The 14,145-nt window shown below is 47.5% G+C and overlaps 1 protein-coding gene across 5 annotated transcripts in view; it reads left to right on the forward strand.

The window, feature by feature from the left end:
* The first annotated feature begins 1,641 nt into the window (after positions 1–1,641).
* LOC100192124 (calcium-dependent protein kinase 18) overlaps positions 1,642–14,145 on the forward strand; it is a 46,558-nt gene continuing 34,054 nt past the window's right edge. For 4 of the 5 annotated variants that reach the window (XM_044600814.1, XM_044600815.1, XM_044600817.1 and 1 more), the window contains exons 1-3: positions 1,642–1,975; positions 11,556–11,686; positions 13,916–13,957. In XM_044600814.1, the coding sequence (XP_044456749.1) occupies positions 1,718–1,975; positions 11,556–11,686; positions 13,916–13,957 (431 nt within the window). In that variant the 5' untranslated portion in view covers positions 1,642–1,717. Of the gene's footprint in view, positions 1,976–11,097; positions 11,258–11,555; positions 11,687–13,915; positions 13,958–14,145 lie in introns of those variants that run through there. The other variant, XM_044600816.1, reaches the window with a different exon arrangement.

The following is a 14,145-nucleotide window of genomic DNA, read 5'->3' on the forward strand; positions in this document are numbered from 1 at the left end:
GTTGCTATGAACTTGAGGTAGATGTTTATTTCCTTGTCACACATATTTGCATCGCAACCTCACATTTACATGTTTGTTTTCATGACAACCTTAATTGTGCTAAATTCACATGCTTACATGCCATGTCACAATCCTTTGTCACGTCATAAGCTATGCTTGATAACGACACTTGTTGGGTGAATCACCTCTTAAATGCTTGGTTTTACTCTAACGCCAACCACATTTGTTTTTCCAAGTGTTTGTTGTTCTTGCTCCTTATGAAGGAATCACAAGACGGTGCGACATTGGAGAGTGCCCATTTCGAGCTTGAAGATGATAAGTACTTGGTGAATGTCCCCTTCTACACGGTTACACCATCTCTTTCCCATGGTGATTTGGTTTTTGATCTGAATTCGGATCTTTTCCAAGGGGGAGGGGATGATGCGGAGCATCCTACGGACATCACCATGTCAAGAGCCGGTTTGACAAGTGACACGTACAACATCTACTTCACATACATAAAGGTGAATCATGTCCTTTACACATGCTCACCTGACCCCTTGGAGGATGATATACTACTTGACACTCCACTCGTGTGCATGCATATGTATTGTCGGAGCTTCACGGATGAGGAGGAGGAGTGCGAGCGCAACAGAATGACTACACCATCCGTGAGGGAAGCGTGGAAACATAGACGGAAGAAGACGAAGCAGCGGAGTCTACACCGGCCAGACGACCGGAAGGCACCAGACGACCAACACTCTACAATGACCGGGCGACCGACGTGACACCGGAGGTCCGACAACCTCCAGCGATCGGACGACCGACATCGTTCGAAAATCCGACGCCACCTTAACACAACCAAAACGTCGGAAGTTCGACGCCCTCCGGACATCCGGACCCCTGCGAGCCATCGGACGACCGACGTCCCTCGGACGTCTGACATCTGCGTGTGCACAGCCGGGCCTTTTGCCTTGTATCCCTCTTCCACCTATCCCTTCGTGGCTAAGACTATAAATAGACCACCTCCGCTTCCTTTTCAGGGTTAGCATGGGTTTTAGCTCATTATAGAGATTGAGCTTTGCTCATCCTTGTGGTTCTACTCCATCGAGAGAGACAGCAGCCTCTACGGAGAAGATCCACGCTTGGATTCAAGGCCCCTAATTGGAAGATCCCTCGCAGATTCAAGGCCTCTTCACGGAGATGAACCAGTTACCCTATGTATCGTTCTTTATTGGATTTGGACCGTGTGATCTCTATGTGTACTTGGATCTAGCACATGTGTGATTGTTTCTTGTTGATTTGAGTGTTTCCTTTTGTTCATCTCGTGTTTTCTCTCTCGTGTTTTCGTGTTTTTCACTGGATCCCCTCCATTTCATGAAAGATCGGTCCTAGGATATCCACACTACATCACCCGGTTTGCGGGATCTGCTAGGGATGTTCTAAGTATACAACCCGCTTCTCTTCTATCTCCTTCTCTCTTCCAACTCAGCAATAATATGTTGCTAAAAAAACTCAGCAATAATATTATATTATATTTAAATACTTACGGTACACGCCCGTCACCGTATTATACTTGTGGTATTCCTCCGACTAAAAAAAAGCCAAGAGGAGAGAAAGCAAGAGTCAAAAGTCTCCGCGGCCGCTCCCCCCCATCCCCCCCCATTCAGCTTTGACCAAATTGCATCCATCCTGCTCCCGTCATTGATGGTAATAGCAGGCTTCGCCGGCGACGAAGATGGGCCTCTGCACCTCTTCCAGCGCTGCCAGCCCCGCTGGCCCCGCGGGAAATAAAGAGAAGGGGAGGAAGGGCAGCGGCGGGTGCAGGGGGATCATTGCGTGCGGGAAGCGGACGGACTTCGGCTACGACAAGGACTTCGAGGCGCGGTACGCACTCGGGAAGCTGCTGGGACACGGCCAATTCGGCTACACCTTCGCTGCCGTCGACCGCCAGTCCGATGAGCGCGTCGCCGTCAAGCGCATCGACAAGAACAAGGTACGTGTGCGTGATCGTCTGCTACAGTATTGATAGCATTCGCTGCCATGGCTAGGGTATGGTTCATAGATCTCAGAGTTTCAGAGATTACAGAGGAGTGTTACAGCAGGGAAGGAGGCTTGGAGAAGAAGAAGATCAGAGGATAAGATCTCAGTGGATACAAATGATCAACGATACCCACACCTACATACGCAACGGCTAATACCTCTCAGCCCACGGAGGAAGGCCCAGGCACAACTGGTCGTTGCACCCCCCGCTCCTTAAGCAACAGCTTGACCTCAAGCTGTAGGAAGCTCTGATAGTGCACTGGACCACTCCCAGGTTGCCATAGACAGCGGTAAACCTGACCAAGCGATCTTGTACTACTTGCGTGTGCGTCCTCTGACACGCACCCATAGAGACGCCAGAACTTGCGCGGGCTTGGATGATACGGCCAATTGATGCGCATACTGAAGCTCTTCAGTTGTATTGGCACCATCACTTGGTGGTGTAGCGGGCTTGAGCAAGGAGACATGAACCACAGGGTGCATCTTGCTAGTTGCTGGTAATTGAAGGCGATAAGCAACGTCACCAATTCGCTCCAATACCTGAAATGGACCAAAGTATTTGAAACCCAATCTGTGGTTAGTGCGACGAGCAACTGATTGTTGCATATATGGCTGAAGTTTCAGATATGCCCAATCGCCTGGTTGAAACACTCTCTCAGAACGATGCCTGTCTTCCTGAGCTTTTATGCGTTGTTGAGCACGTTGGAGTTGATCACGGATAAGTGCAGTCATTGCATTCCGCTCGGACATCCAAACTGTAAGATCTGTGGGTGTATCTGACTGCAGATTTTCCACACCCAGATGTCTCGGCTCATAACCATAGAGAACTTTGAAGGGTGTGTGTGTGTGTCCAAGAGAAGAATGAAAGTTTGTATTGTACCAGTATTCAGCTTGTGAAATCCACTGGACCCACTTCTTGGGTGCAGAATGGACCATACACCTCAAAAATATTTCCACACATTGATTTAAGTTTTCTGTTTGACCATCAGTCTCAGGGTGGTTTGCTGTACTCATGTTCATCTTGGTGTCTGTGAGTTTGCAAAGCTCCTGCCACACATTGCTAGTAAACAAGGGATCTCTATCAGTGATGAGAACTTTAGGCAGGCCGTGCAGCTTATAGACATTGTCCAAGTATGCTTGTGCAACAGAGAGAGCAGTAAAGGGATGGCACATGGGTATGAAATGGCCATATTTGCTGAACTTGTCAATAACAACCAAGATTGTATCATAGTTTTTGCTCTTGGGAAGACCACTGATGAAATCCATACTAACCATATTCCAAGCTTCTTTAGGTATTGGAAGAGGGCTTAGCAAACCTGGTTTCTTTATGTGTTCTGACTTAGCTTGTTGACAAATAGAACATGATTTGACAAATTGTTCCACAAATTGCTTGAGAGCAGGCCAGGAAAATAAAGCTTTCACTCGTTGATATGTGGCTTGAACTCCAGAATGCCCACCAATGCCACTCGAGTGTAATGAGAGCAGAATTGCTTGCTGAGCTTCTTTGTTTGCTCCCAACCAAAATCTCCCTTTGTGCCTGATAATCCCTTGCTGTAAGGAGAAACCCTTGTTATTACTGCCAGTAACACTTAATTCAGTGAGCAATTCCTTTGCTTGGGGGTCTGTTAAGTAACCACCAGCTACTACTTCCAACCACTGGGGTGTGCAATAAGATAAGGAAAATATTGTAGGCTGTGTTTCCACTCTAGACAGAGCATTTGCAGCACCATTTTCCAACCCTTTCTTGTACATCACACTGTATTTGAGGCCCATAAGTTTTAACAGAGCTTTCTGTTGAATATGGTTAGAAATTTTCTGGTCTTGAAAGTGTATCATGTTAAGCTTCATGCACTAGCCAACGCAACCAAAAGTTCGAACTGATGGAAAGGGCGAGTGCAATCCACATATACTGTAACACCCCCTCTCACGTGTGACAGGGAAGACAAGTCAACATGTGCAACCGGAAGAGAGCGACGGCGCGCAAAGCTCACGTATGACTCAAGAGGCCTATACGTGGACACAAAGGGGGGCATCAACAATTTTTTAAATAAATTGCAAAAGCCAGGACTTGAACTCAAAACCTGCTCTGATACCATGTTAAGCTTCATGCACTAGCCAACGCAACCAAAAGTTTGAACTGATGGAAAGGGCTAGTGCAATCCACATATACTGTAACATATCAGACTTTTGTGATCAGTGTTGATGGTAAAATGATCATGTTGTAGATAAGATTTCCACTTGTCCACTACTAGTAAAAGAGTGCTGCTATGCACACGATGATGTTCAGACTATCTGTGGACGACAGCGTATATCAGTCCGTCTAAGTATAGCAGTCAAGTGCCACCGACGGCTGGATTGGGCATCGTCCCGCTGTCGTGCATGCTGTGTCGTTCGCACAGCAGTTTCGCTAGTAAAATAGCCAAACACTCGTCATAAGTGGAAAGTTGCTTTAGGACCCAAGGCTTTGCTGAGATAAGCAATAGGATGCCCTTGTTGCATCAGAACTGCTCCAATGCTCACATTACTAGCATCTGTCTCCACTGTGAAGGGTTTATTGAAATCTGGTAATGCCAACACTGGAGCAGTGATCAGTGCAGTCTGTAATTGCTGGAAAGCTTCTTGATTAGTAGGGGTCCAGACAAACACAATGTTTTTCTTGAGTAGATCAGTCAAACTTCTACTGATGATGCCATAGTTCTTGATGAATTTTCTGTAATATCCTGTGAGCCCCAGAAATCCTCTTACTTGTTTGACATTGACATTGGTGGGAATAGGCCAGTCTTTGACAACTTGTACTTTAGTAGGGTCAGTGCTCACTCCATCCTTGCTAATCACATGTCCCAAATACTCTTAAACTTCTGCTGAGCAAAAGAACACTTACTCATCTTAACATATAACTGGTTGGCAGCTAATAAGTCAAAAACTTCCTTAAGATGTTTCAGATGTTCTTTGAATGTGTCAAAACAGTGTTCATTCCAGTTTGAAAAGTAGCAGGTCCTTCTATCACCCCAAAAGGAATAACCTTAAATTCATATAACCCATTATGCAGTTTAAAAGCAGTTTTATGCTCCTCCCCTTCCACCACTCGAATTTGGTGGTATCCTGCTCTCAAATCTAACTTGGTAAACCAAGTAGCTCCAACTAGCTCATCCAAGAGCTCATCCACCACAGGCATGGGATACTTGTGTTTCACAGTGATTGCATTCAAGTGACGATAATCAACACAAAAACGCCAAGTACCATCTTTCTTTCTGACCAACAGAACAGGAGAAGCAAATGCACTTGAGCTTAGTTGGATAATACCTTGCTGCAACATAGTAGTAATTTGTTTCTCAGTCTCATTTTTTTGGATTGGATTATATCTGTAGGACATTGACAGGTACAGCACCGGGCAACAGAGAAATTTTGTGATCAAAACTTTTGTGTGGAGGTAGAGAGGTAGGTTCTGAGAACAAATTCTTGTGTTCAGCAAGCAACTTCTGTACTTCTTCAGGCACAAGTTGAGTCTCTGGTAGAGTATCCGATATGTGATACAGCTGAATAATGTGATCAACAACATCAGTATGCAGTAATCCTTTTAATTCTTGTGCTGACAATTATTTGCAATTAGTTGCTGTCTCAAGAATTCCTGTCAGTGTTGCTTCTGTATTTCTGTAACTGAAATTCATAATCTTCTTGCGTGAATCAACCCACATGGGACTCATGGTCTCCAACCAATTCATACCCAAAATGATGTCATAATTATCTAGTGGTAATGCTTTCAGAGATGTAGTAAAACTAGTGCCCTGACACCACCATTGGAGTCCCAACACTTGTCTAGTGCAGGTTAACAAGCCCCCACCTACTACTCTGACCGAAGCTAGGGTTAGTTGCTCGACAAGGCACTGCAGTTTCTCCACTAATTTCTCACTGATGAAGTTATTGGAGCTACAAGAGTCAATCAGAATGAGCAGATGAGTTTCCCTATCATGCCTTGTAACTTGATACTCTCTTTGCAAGAAGTTCCACTCACTGCTTGTATAGATAACTTCATTACTGTTTCTTCTGTGTCAGATGGAGCATCACTGTCTTCCCTGGCAGGTGCCTCATCAGAATTGTCTGGGAGTTGTAGTGCTGATAATAACTCCTCAATAACATGTATCTGAATGGAGGTGGGACACTTATGACCTGGTCCAAATTTCTCTCCACATTTAAAACATTCCCCTCTGGCACGTCTCTGAGCCCTAAGATTATCACCTTTCTCATAGAATTTCCCTTTCTCTGGTTTTCTGATATCCAGGAGCCGGCCCAAGTAATCCTTGGTGAATGTACTGTTTGTTCCTCTGCTTCGAATCTTGTTTGACTGTTGAACGATTGGTATCCTCTGCTAGCAATGCTTCCTGTGTTTGTGCACAAGCAAATGCCACATCCACAGTTACTGGGTGTTGCAATTTAACAGCTACCCTTATCTCCTGCTTCAGTCCTTCCATAAACCGATTCACAAAGAATGTCTCATCATATGAAGGATTGTACATGAGTATCTTGTGCATATGCTCCTCAAAACAATGAGCATAGTCATCAACTGAACCTTCCTGACGCAATGCAAAGAATACATCCATTAACCTGGAATACTTATTCCTATGGCAAAAACTACAACACACAGCCGAGGCCAGGAGTCGACTGTGTGCATAGCCTCATAGGTCTGCAACCAGAGAACAACATTGCCTTGAAAATGCATGGTAGCAAAATCAACCCATAGATTTGCCTGGACAAAGTACATCCTGAAATATTTTTCACATTGTTGTTTCCACCACTTGGGATTATCACCATCAAACTTTGGAAAATCAGACCGAGGAACGCGAGGACTAAATCTAGAATGGGAATACTATGCTGCTAAATTGGGCGACACTCCGTGCTCATAGATTTCATCAGAGAATTCCTCATATGTTTGAAAATGATGGCTGGAATGCTCACCATGGCCTTGGGCAGATCGGTTGTTGCGCTATGCCCGCATCTCTGCGCCAGCCGGATTTCCCTCGTTGCGCGGCACCTCCACCCGTTACCCCCCTGCGCGCTGCTGTGGTTGCGGCAGAGTAGTTGTGCGAGTCGCTTGTTCCAGAGACGAGACGCGTTTGAGGACCCCATTGAGGGAGCGCTTCATCTCGTCCACCGCTGCATCCAGCCCGCTGTTGGCGATGAGAAGCCGATCGTTGCCTCTGTACGGTCGAGCAACGCAGTGGTGGTCTGTGCTAGCGCATCGAACGCCTTTGTCGAGGACGACGCGTAGCTGTCGACGGCGGTGCGCAGCTCCTCGATTCCCTTGGCGTTGTGCGCAGCTCCTCGATTCCCTTAGCGTTGTGCGCCCCGGCCTCCGAAACGGCCTTGCTCTGCGCTATGGTCACCTGAATCAGCTGCTGCATCTCCGCCAGCGTCATCTTTGCTGCCGCCATGCGTGCTGAGAGCGTCGATCTGTCAGATTTCGCCGTGGTTCACCGCCGGTTGTCCCAACCCAACTCAGGTACACCGAAGTGTTTTGCGCGAATTCCCGGAGGAATCGCACCTTTTGTCAGGAATTAGGGGTCAACGGCGGATCAGATCACCGGAGAATATTTTTTTTGCGAATCTTACGAGGCTCTAGATACCAAATGCTATGGTATTGATAGCATTCCCTGCCATGGCTAGGGTATGGTTCATATATCTCAGAGTTTCAGAGATTACAGAGGAGTGTTACGGCAGGGAAGGAGGCTTGGAGAAGAAGATCAGAGGATAAGATCTCAGTGGATACAAATGATCAATGATACCCACACCTACATACGCAACGACTAATATAGCTGAGTACGATAGGCCGGTCCTCTCAGCCCACGGACGAAGGCCCAGACACAACTGGTCGTTGCATCGTCTCTGACCAGTGGGCCCGCCTGCATCCCTGTCGATTCGGCCAGCTGGGTTGGCTTGCCAAGCTTATGTGGGATTGGAGTTTTGCACGTGGCTTTGTGGGGAAACACGAAATGCGGGAATCTGCGATGCTGCCAATTTATTATATATGTGGTTTCCCGTGGAAATAAATACGTCTCGGCTTTGGAATATGAGCAAGGGCTAGTTCTTTTGCAGCTTAGGGGCATCTCTAGCCCATCCCTTAAATTCAGTTAGAGGAGTAAAATTTTCAGTTTATTTCTCTAACCGGCACCTAGCCGAAGTCGTAAACTGGATAGAGGCGTAATTTTTTTACTTCTCAGCGCCATAGACGCCTAAAAACACCCGGCCTCCATCCGGCTGAGTAAATGTTGCGCCCACTTTTCGCCCCCCAACCATCACTGCGTTGTCGATGGTGCACCTGCCGGCGACTATCCACCGTCTCCGCCGCTTCGTCGCCGTCTCTCTTGGCCCTCACTGCCCTTCTGCTCGAGTATGAGCCGGTCGCCATCGCCGGAGTCGAGTTGAAACGTGGCTACCGCCACATCGACCGTTTTGATGGAAACCTCCTCGGATCTTCTTCCTCGTTGGCTACCCGGCATCTCACTGTGGTTAGGCACCTTTGCTGGCCATCCCCACGCCTCGCCGCCCTCTAGTTTGGCCTTGACGTTGTCGGTCGGCCGGTACACCTCCACCGCCTTGCAAGTGTTTGACGGTTTGCCTAGGTGAGTTTTTTTTGTTTTTTTTGTCTCGTTTTGTTTTGCCTAATCGAATTGAATCAAGGCGTTTCAATTTCGAAGTCATCCGAAGAGGAAGAAGACGACGATGGCATCGAAATTGTTGTTGGCATGATTTTCAATGATGATATTCGACGACCAAGGAGAGGATCACAGTTTGGCCGCATACAACTCGACCGTGATAGAGCGGAGGGCCAAGCCAAGATTATGAGAGATTATTTTGACCCTAATCTGACCTATCTAGAGAAGTATTTTCGCCGCCGCTTTCAGATGCACACAAGTCTCTTTCTCACCATTGCAAAAGCTGTCGAGAAGTATGATGATTGGTTTAAGCTTAGAAGGAATGCATGCGGAGAGATAAGTGCGAGCCCTTTGATGAAGTGTATTGCGACTGTTCGATTTCTGGTATATGGGTGTTCGGCCGATGTAATTGACGACTATGCCCGCATTGGAGAAGATACAATCTTGGAGGCCGTTGGAAGGTTCACAAAAGCAGTGATTGATGCCTTTGGGCCAGAGTACTTGAGGGCACCCAACGAGGAAGACACTGAGAGGCTTATGGCAGCGAGTGAAGAAAGAGGATGATCTGGGATGTTAGGATCAGTTGACTGCATGCACTGGACCTGGAAGAATTGTCCTGCAGGGTGGAAATGTTGGTACAAAGGCCACTGCAACGATCGTTCTTGAGGCTGTTGCATCGGAGGATCTATGGATCTGGCATTCATTTTTTGGATTGCCTGGCTCTCACGATGACTTGAATGTGCTGTCAAGATCACCATTGTTTGCTAGGCTTGTTGCAGGAGATGCTCCTTCTTGCAACTATATGGTCAATGGTCGTGAGTACATGATGGGTTACTACCTTGCAGATGACATCTATCCTCCATGTGCCACATTTGCAAAAACAATTCCACGTCAAGGTAACTAAAGATCTCACTTTGCCACACGCCAAGAGTCGACTAGGAAGAATGTGGAGAGAGCTTTCGGTGGCTTCAGAAGCGCTTTGCAATCGTTCGTGGACCTGCAGAGTATTGGAACTCCAAGTTTCTATGGCAAATCATGACTTGTTGCATCATCTTGCATAACATAATCATTGAAGATGAGAGAGACATGCCTGAGAACTTTCGGTACATCACCAATGGGAATCCTGTTGAGCCAGAGCATGATGCAAATAGGATCTAGAGATTCCTCGAAGTGCATCGCAAGATCGAGAACCGAGAAGTTCATACCCAGCTCCAAGATGATCTTTGAGCATCAGTGGCATATCCATAGCACTTTGTAGTTGTGCTTTTATCATGCTATTTACTTCATTTGAACCATGCGATGTGTATGAATTTGAATAATTTGGTTTGTAAACTATGAATTTGTAATATTTGTGAATTGTGTGAACATTAATTATTATGTTTGGTTTTTATATGTGTGCTTGTAGTTGCAATGTAACTAGAATTGGAATAATTTGGCAAAAACAAAATTTTACTCCGCTAAATTTAGGGGATTGGCTAGAAACGACCAAAACTTAGAGGAGTAAAAATACTCCACTATGATTTATTCGGCCGTTTACTCCTCCAAAATTTAGGGGATCGGCTAGAGATGCCCTTGTAGCAGCTTATCTGCCAAATTAAGCCAAAAGTCCAAAGAACTCCTTTTGGAGTGTTGGGCTTAACTTATTTTCAGGTGCACCTCCTTCACAGTTAGGTACTCCATCTGTTCACAAATACTAGTAGAATATAAGATGTTCTATTTTTTTTGTGAATCGGGTGTATATAGACACGCTTTAGGCCCTGTTCGGCAACACTCCACTCCTCCAGGACGGAGCTGAGCGCGTAGAACGCTGGGTTAGCAGCTCCCCAAATTATAACTACATGCCGCTCAGGATCGGAGTCGCGGAGCGGAGGGATTCCAAACAGGCTCTTAGGCCTAGTTTGGTAGCAAGGCCAACAAAACCAGGGCAGCATACCCCAGTCGGGGGATTTTCTCCGGATAGATGAGATCCCCTTCCATCACCTGGGAGATTTCCCTAATCAGTGTCACCTCATTTGGTGACCAGAGGACGGGGCACCACGCGCTAGATCGCTAGGTGTAAGTCGATCGTGGGAGAGAGAGCGGAGACGTGGGTTTCCTGCCCGATCTCTCGAGTCGTGGATTGATCTCCGTGGGAAACAAGGTGGATCGGGCCAGAAAATCCCCAGGCAATGAGCAACCAAATGACCCGTTGGTTTTCCTCGGGCTGATTCGTCGCGTGGGTGACGAGCCCTGGATTTTATCGGGGATACCGGGGGGATCCCACGTAACCAAATGAGGCCTTAGTGTGTTTGTTCACTATTTCAGTCTGTATGTACTATGTAGTCCATATTGAAATATCCAAAACATCTTATATTTGTGAACGGAGGGAGTACTAGATATTTTGCAACATCAAAATGAATTGATAAGGATTCTCGCAAAAAAAAAGGCAATCCTGCTATACACACGACGACGCCCACACGATTTGAGGACGATGCAGAAGATCACACCATCCAATGTACAGCAGCAGCGCTGGTCCACCGTAGGATACGAGTGTCGGCTGCATGTCGTCTCTGCAGTATCGTCTACGCAGCAGTTTCGAAAGAAAGGTAAAGTGATAAGGAAATGTCTATCGGTGCTACAGGGGCCTATGACATGGACCCATTTACTGTCGTCTATAGATATGCATTGCCTTTGCTTACATGTATTGAGGTCACATCTTAACACTGTCACAAATGGAAGAAGTTACCAGAGATAACCCTTTACTTATCCAACACAAATAGCTCATAATACCAGCCCAGTTCCAATTTATGTTGAAAAATCTTTCAGAAACACGTAGTTGATATATATTGCGCATAATTAAGTACTCCACACTAACTTCTGATGTATGAGCTGTTGTCCTTGCAGATGGTCCTTCCTGTTGCTGTTGAAGATGTAAAGCGAGAAGTTAAAATACTCAAGGCCTTACATGGGCATGAAAATGTTGTACATTTTTACAATGCATTCGAGGATGATAACTACATATATATTGTTATGGAGTAAGTTTTGGTAAACCTGTCAAATCTTAATAAAACCAGTGGAAATTTGATTTCTTAGTCAGGTCTATTTGGTTGCGAGATCTTATGGGTTTCACCTCTAGCCTACCCCAACTTGTTTGGGACCAAAGGCTTTGTTGTTGTTGTTGTTGTTTTTGTTGTCTATTTGATATTTATACACGAACTTTGCTTTGGTACACCCCCCCTAGAAAAGTTTACAGATTTTGATGCAGATTAAAGGTGGACATTAGAAGTTACCCCTTCAATAAAAAGGGTAATATAGTCTTCTGTATTCAAATCAATCTATTCAATATGTTTGATCTGCAGGGTAACATGGCAATAGCCTTTTTGAGTAATTTTAAGATTCGTGCGAACTTTTAAGAGGGGGTGCGGTGTTAAACGGTCACTTGTGTATGTAACGTTAAGTCTGTAAACTGAGTCCTCTCCTAGATATTAGGATCTAGCAACGCTCGTGGCCTGCGTGCCACTTTTCCAGGAGCGCTCGCTCTCTCCCTGCGGGGTATATGTATACACGTTGTAACCTCATTGATTCAGTGAATACAGAAACAATCTCTCCAACTTGGTATCAGTTACCAGGCGCCCCATGGCCGCGACTCATTCCTCCACCGCCGCCGCCACGAGCTCTGCCACCTCCCCCGGCGATCTCTCGTCCTCTTCGACGGCGCCTGCCGCGGCCTCCTCCACTGCTTCCTCCCCGCCGTTCGTTTTCGGCACCTCCCCCTCTCTCCTCAACGACACCACCCCCGCAGCTGGCACCCAGTTTGCCCCTCTGTTCAACGCCGGCGTTCCCCCTGCTCCTCTGGCGCCCGCTCCCCGCCTTCCCATATTCCAGGACCATATCACCAATCACATCAAGTTTCTCCTCAACCCCGCCGATCACAACTATCACAAATGGAAGACCTTCCTCATGGTCCTCGTCCGCTACGGCGTCTCCTACCTCATCGACCATCCGCCGCCACCAAATGCTTCCGCCACCTACCTCGAGCTCGATGCTCATGTCGCTCTCTGGATCTACGCCACCCTTTCGGACACCATGTGTGACCACGTCGTCGGCGCCACGACCACCTTCACCCTCTGGACCAAGATCCGCGACTACTTCCTCGCCAATCGCGCCGCTCGCTTCATGATCCTCAATTGCAAGTACCGCAACCTCAAGCAGGGCGACCTGTCCGTCTCCGAGTACGCTCGCCAGATGAAGCTACTCACCGATGCCCTCGCCGACATCGACCGCGCCGTCACCGAGGTGGATCTCACCACCCAATTCCTCCACAGCCTCGACAAGCGGCTCGAAACGATCCGGGTCGTCCTTGGTGACCAGGACCTGCCCTTCGACACCGTCCTCTCTTGGGTCGTCCTGGCCGAGGAATCCCAGGAGCATCGCGCGGCTGAAGAGAGCGCCTCCGCATTCGCGCTGACGGGTGGCAGCGCCTCTGGTGCCGGCTCCAGCACAGGCGGCCGTGCCCCGCCGGATCGCTCCTCCACTAGTGCTCCGGCCGCCCCTCCCCAGCCGCTCCCGCACCCTGGCCGTGGACGCGGTGACCGCGACGGTGGTGACCGTGGTGGCCGTGGCCGCGGTCGTGGACGAGGCGACCACACTGGACGCGGCCACGCCGCTCCTCCCCTGCCGTCGCCCTTCACCGGCTACTTCGCGCCCTACGGGATGGCGATCCCCTACCCGCGCTCCGGCTGGATCCCGCCGAATGCCGCCGGCGTCCTCGGCCTGCTCCCGGGCTCTCATGCGCAGGCTTATCCCCTCCTTCCCGCCCCGCCGGCGCCCACCGCTCCGCTCCACCAGCACCATCCCTCGTCCTGGGAACACGCGGCCATGCTCAACGCCGCCTACAGCAATGGTGGTTTCCCCTCTGCTCCCGTGCCCGATACAAAGCTCGCTGTAAACTGTTTTCGGAAGGAGTTGAGCTTAGTGATGCTTAGGATTTTAGTTTGTGCCTTACAAGTAGGTTTCAAGTGTGATAGATAATTTTACTGTTTAAATGTTTGATGACATGAGTTGATGCCTTTACATGCAAACTGGCATAACATTGGCATACCTTTGAGAAATTCTAGAAATAATACTGGATTTACAGATATAAAAAGTATGGACAAAATCAGTCTGCAAGCAGTTCTTGATTTTCCGCAGTCTTTGTTTCCGTTTATGTTTAAGGAACGGTACAAACTAATGCAGTCTCGGACTTTCTGACTTGGCTTTGACAGATTATGTGAGGGTGGTGAGTTGCTTGACCACATATTAGCCAAGTAAGAACTACGAGAATCCTTGACTTTTTTCCCACAACTCTTACCTTTATCACATTTTTTTATAACTTGTTTCCATGCTGGTAACCTATGAGTTATACTATGGTTTCTTAGATGCGCTACTGGGCTTAAATGTTGAAATTTCATGGTTCAGTTAGGTGCAATTTTCGACCAACGTTTTGTCACTCTAT

The sequence above is a fragment of the Triticum aestivum genome, chromosome 2A (genome assembly GCF_018294505.1).
Source record: "Triticum aestivum cultivar Chinese Spring chromosome 2A, IWGSC CS RefSeq v2.1, whole genome shotgun sequence".
Taxonomy (NCBI): domain Eukaryota; kingdom Viridiplantae; phylum Streptophyta; class Magnoliopsida; order Poales; family Poaceae; genus Triticum; species Triticum aestivum.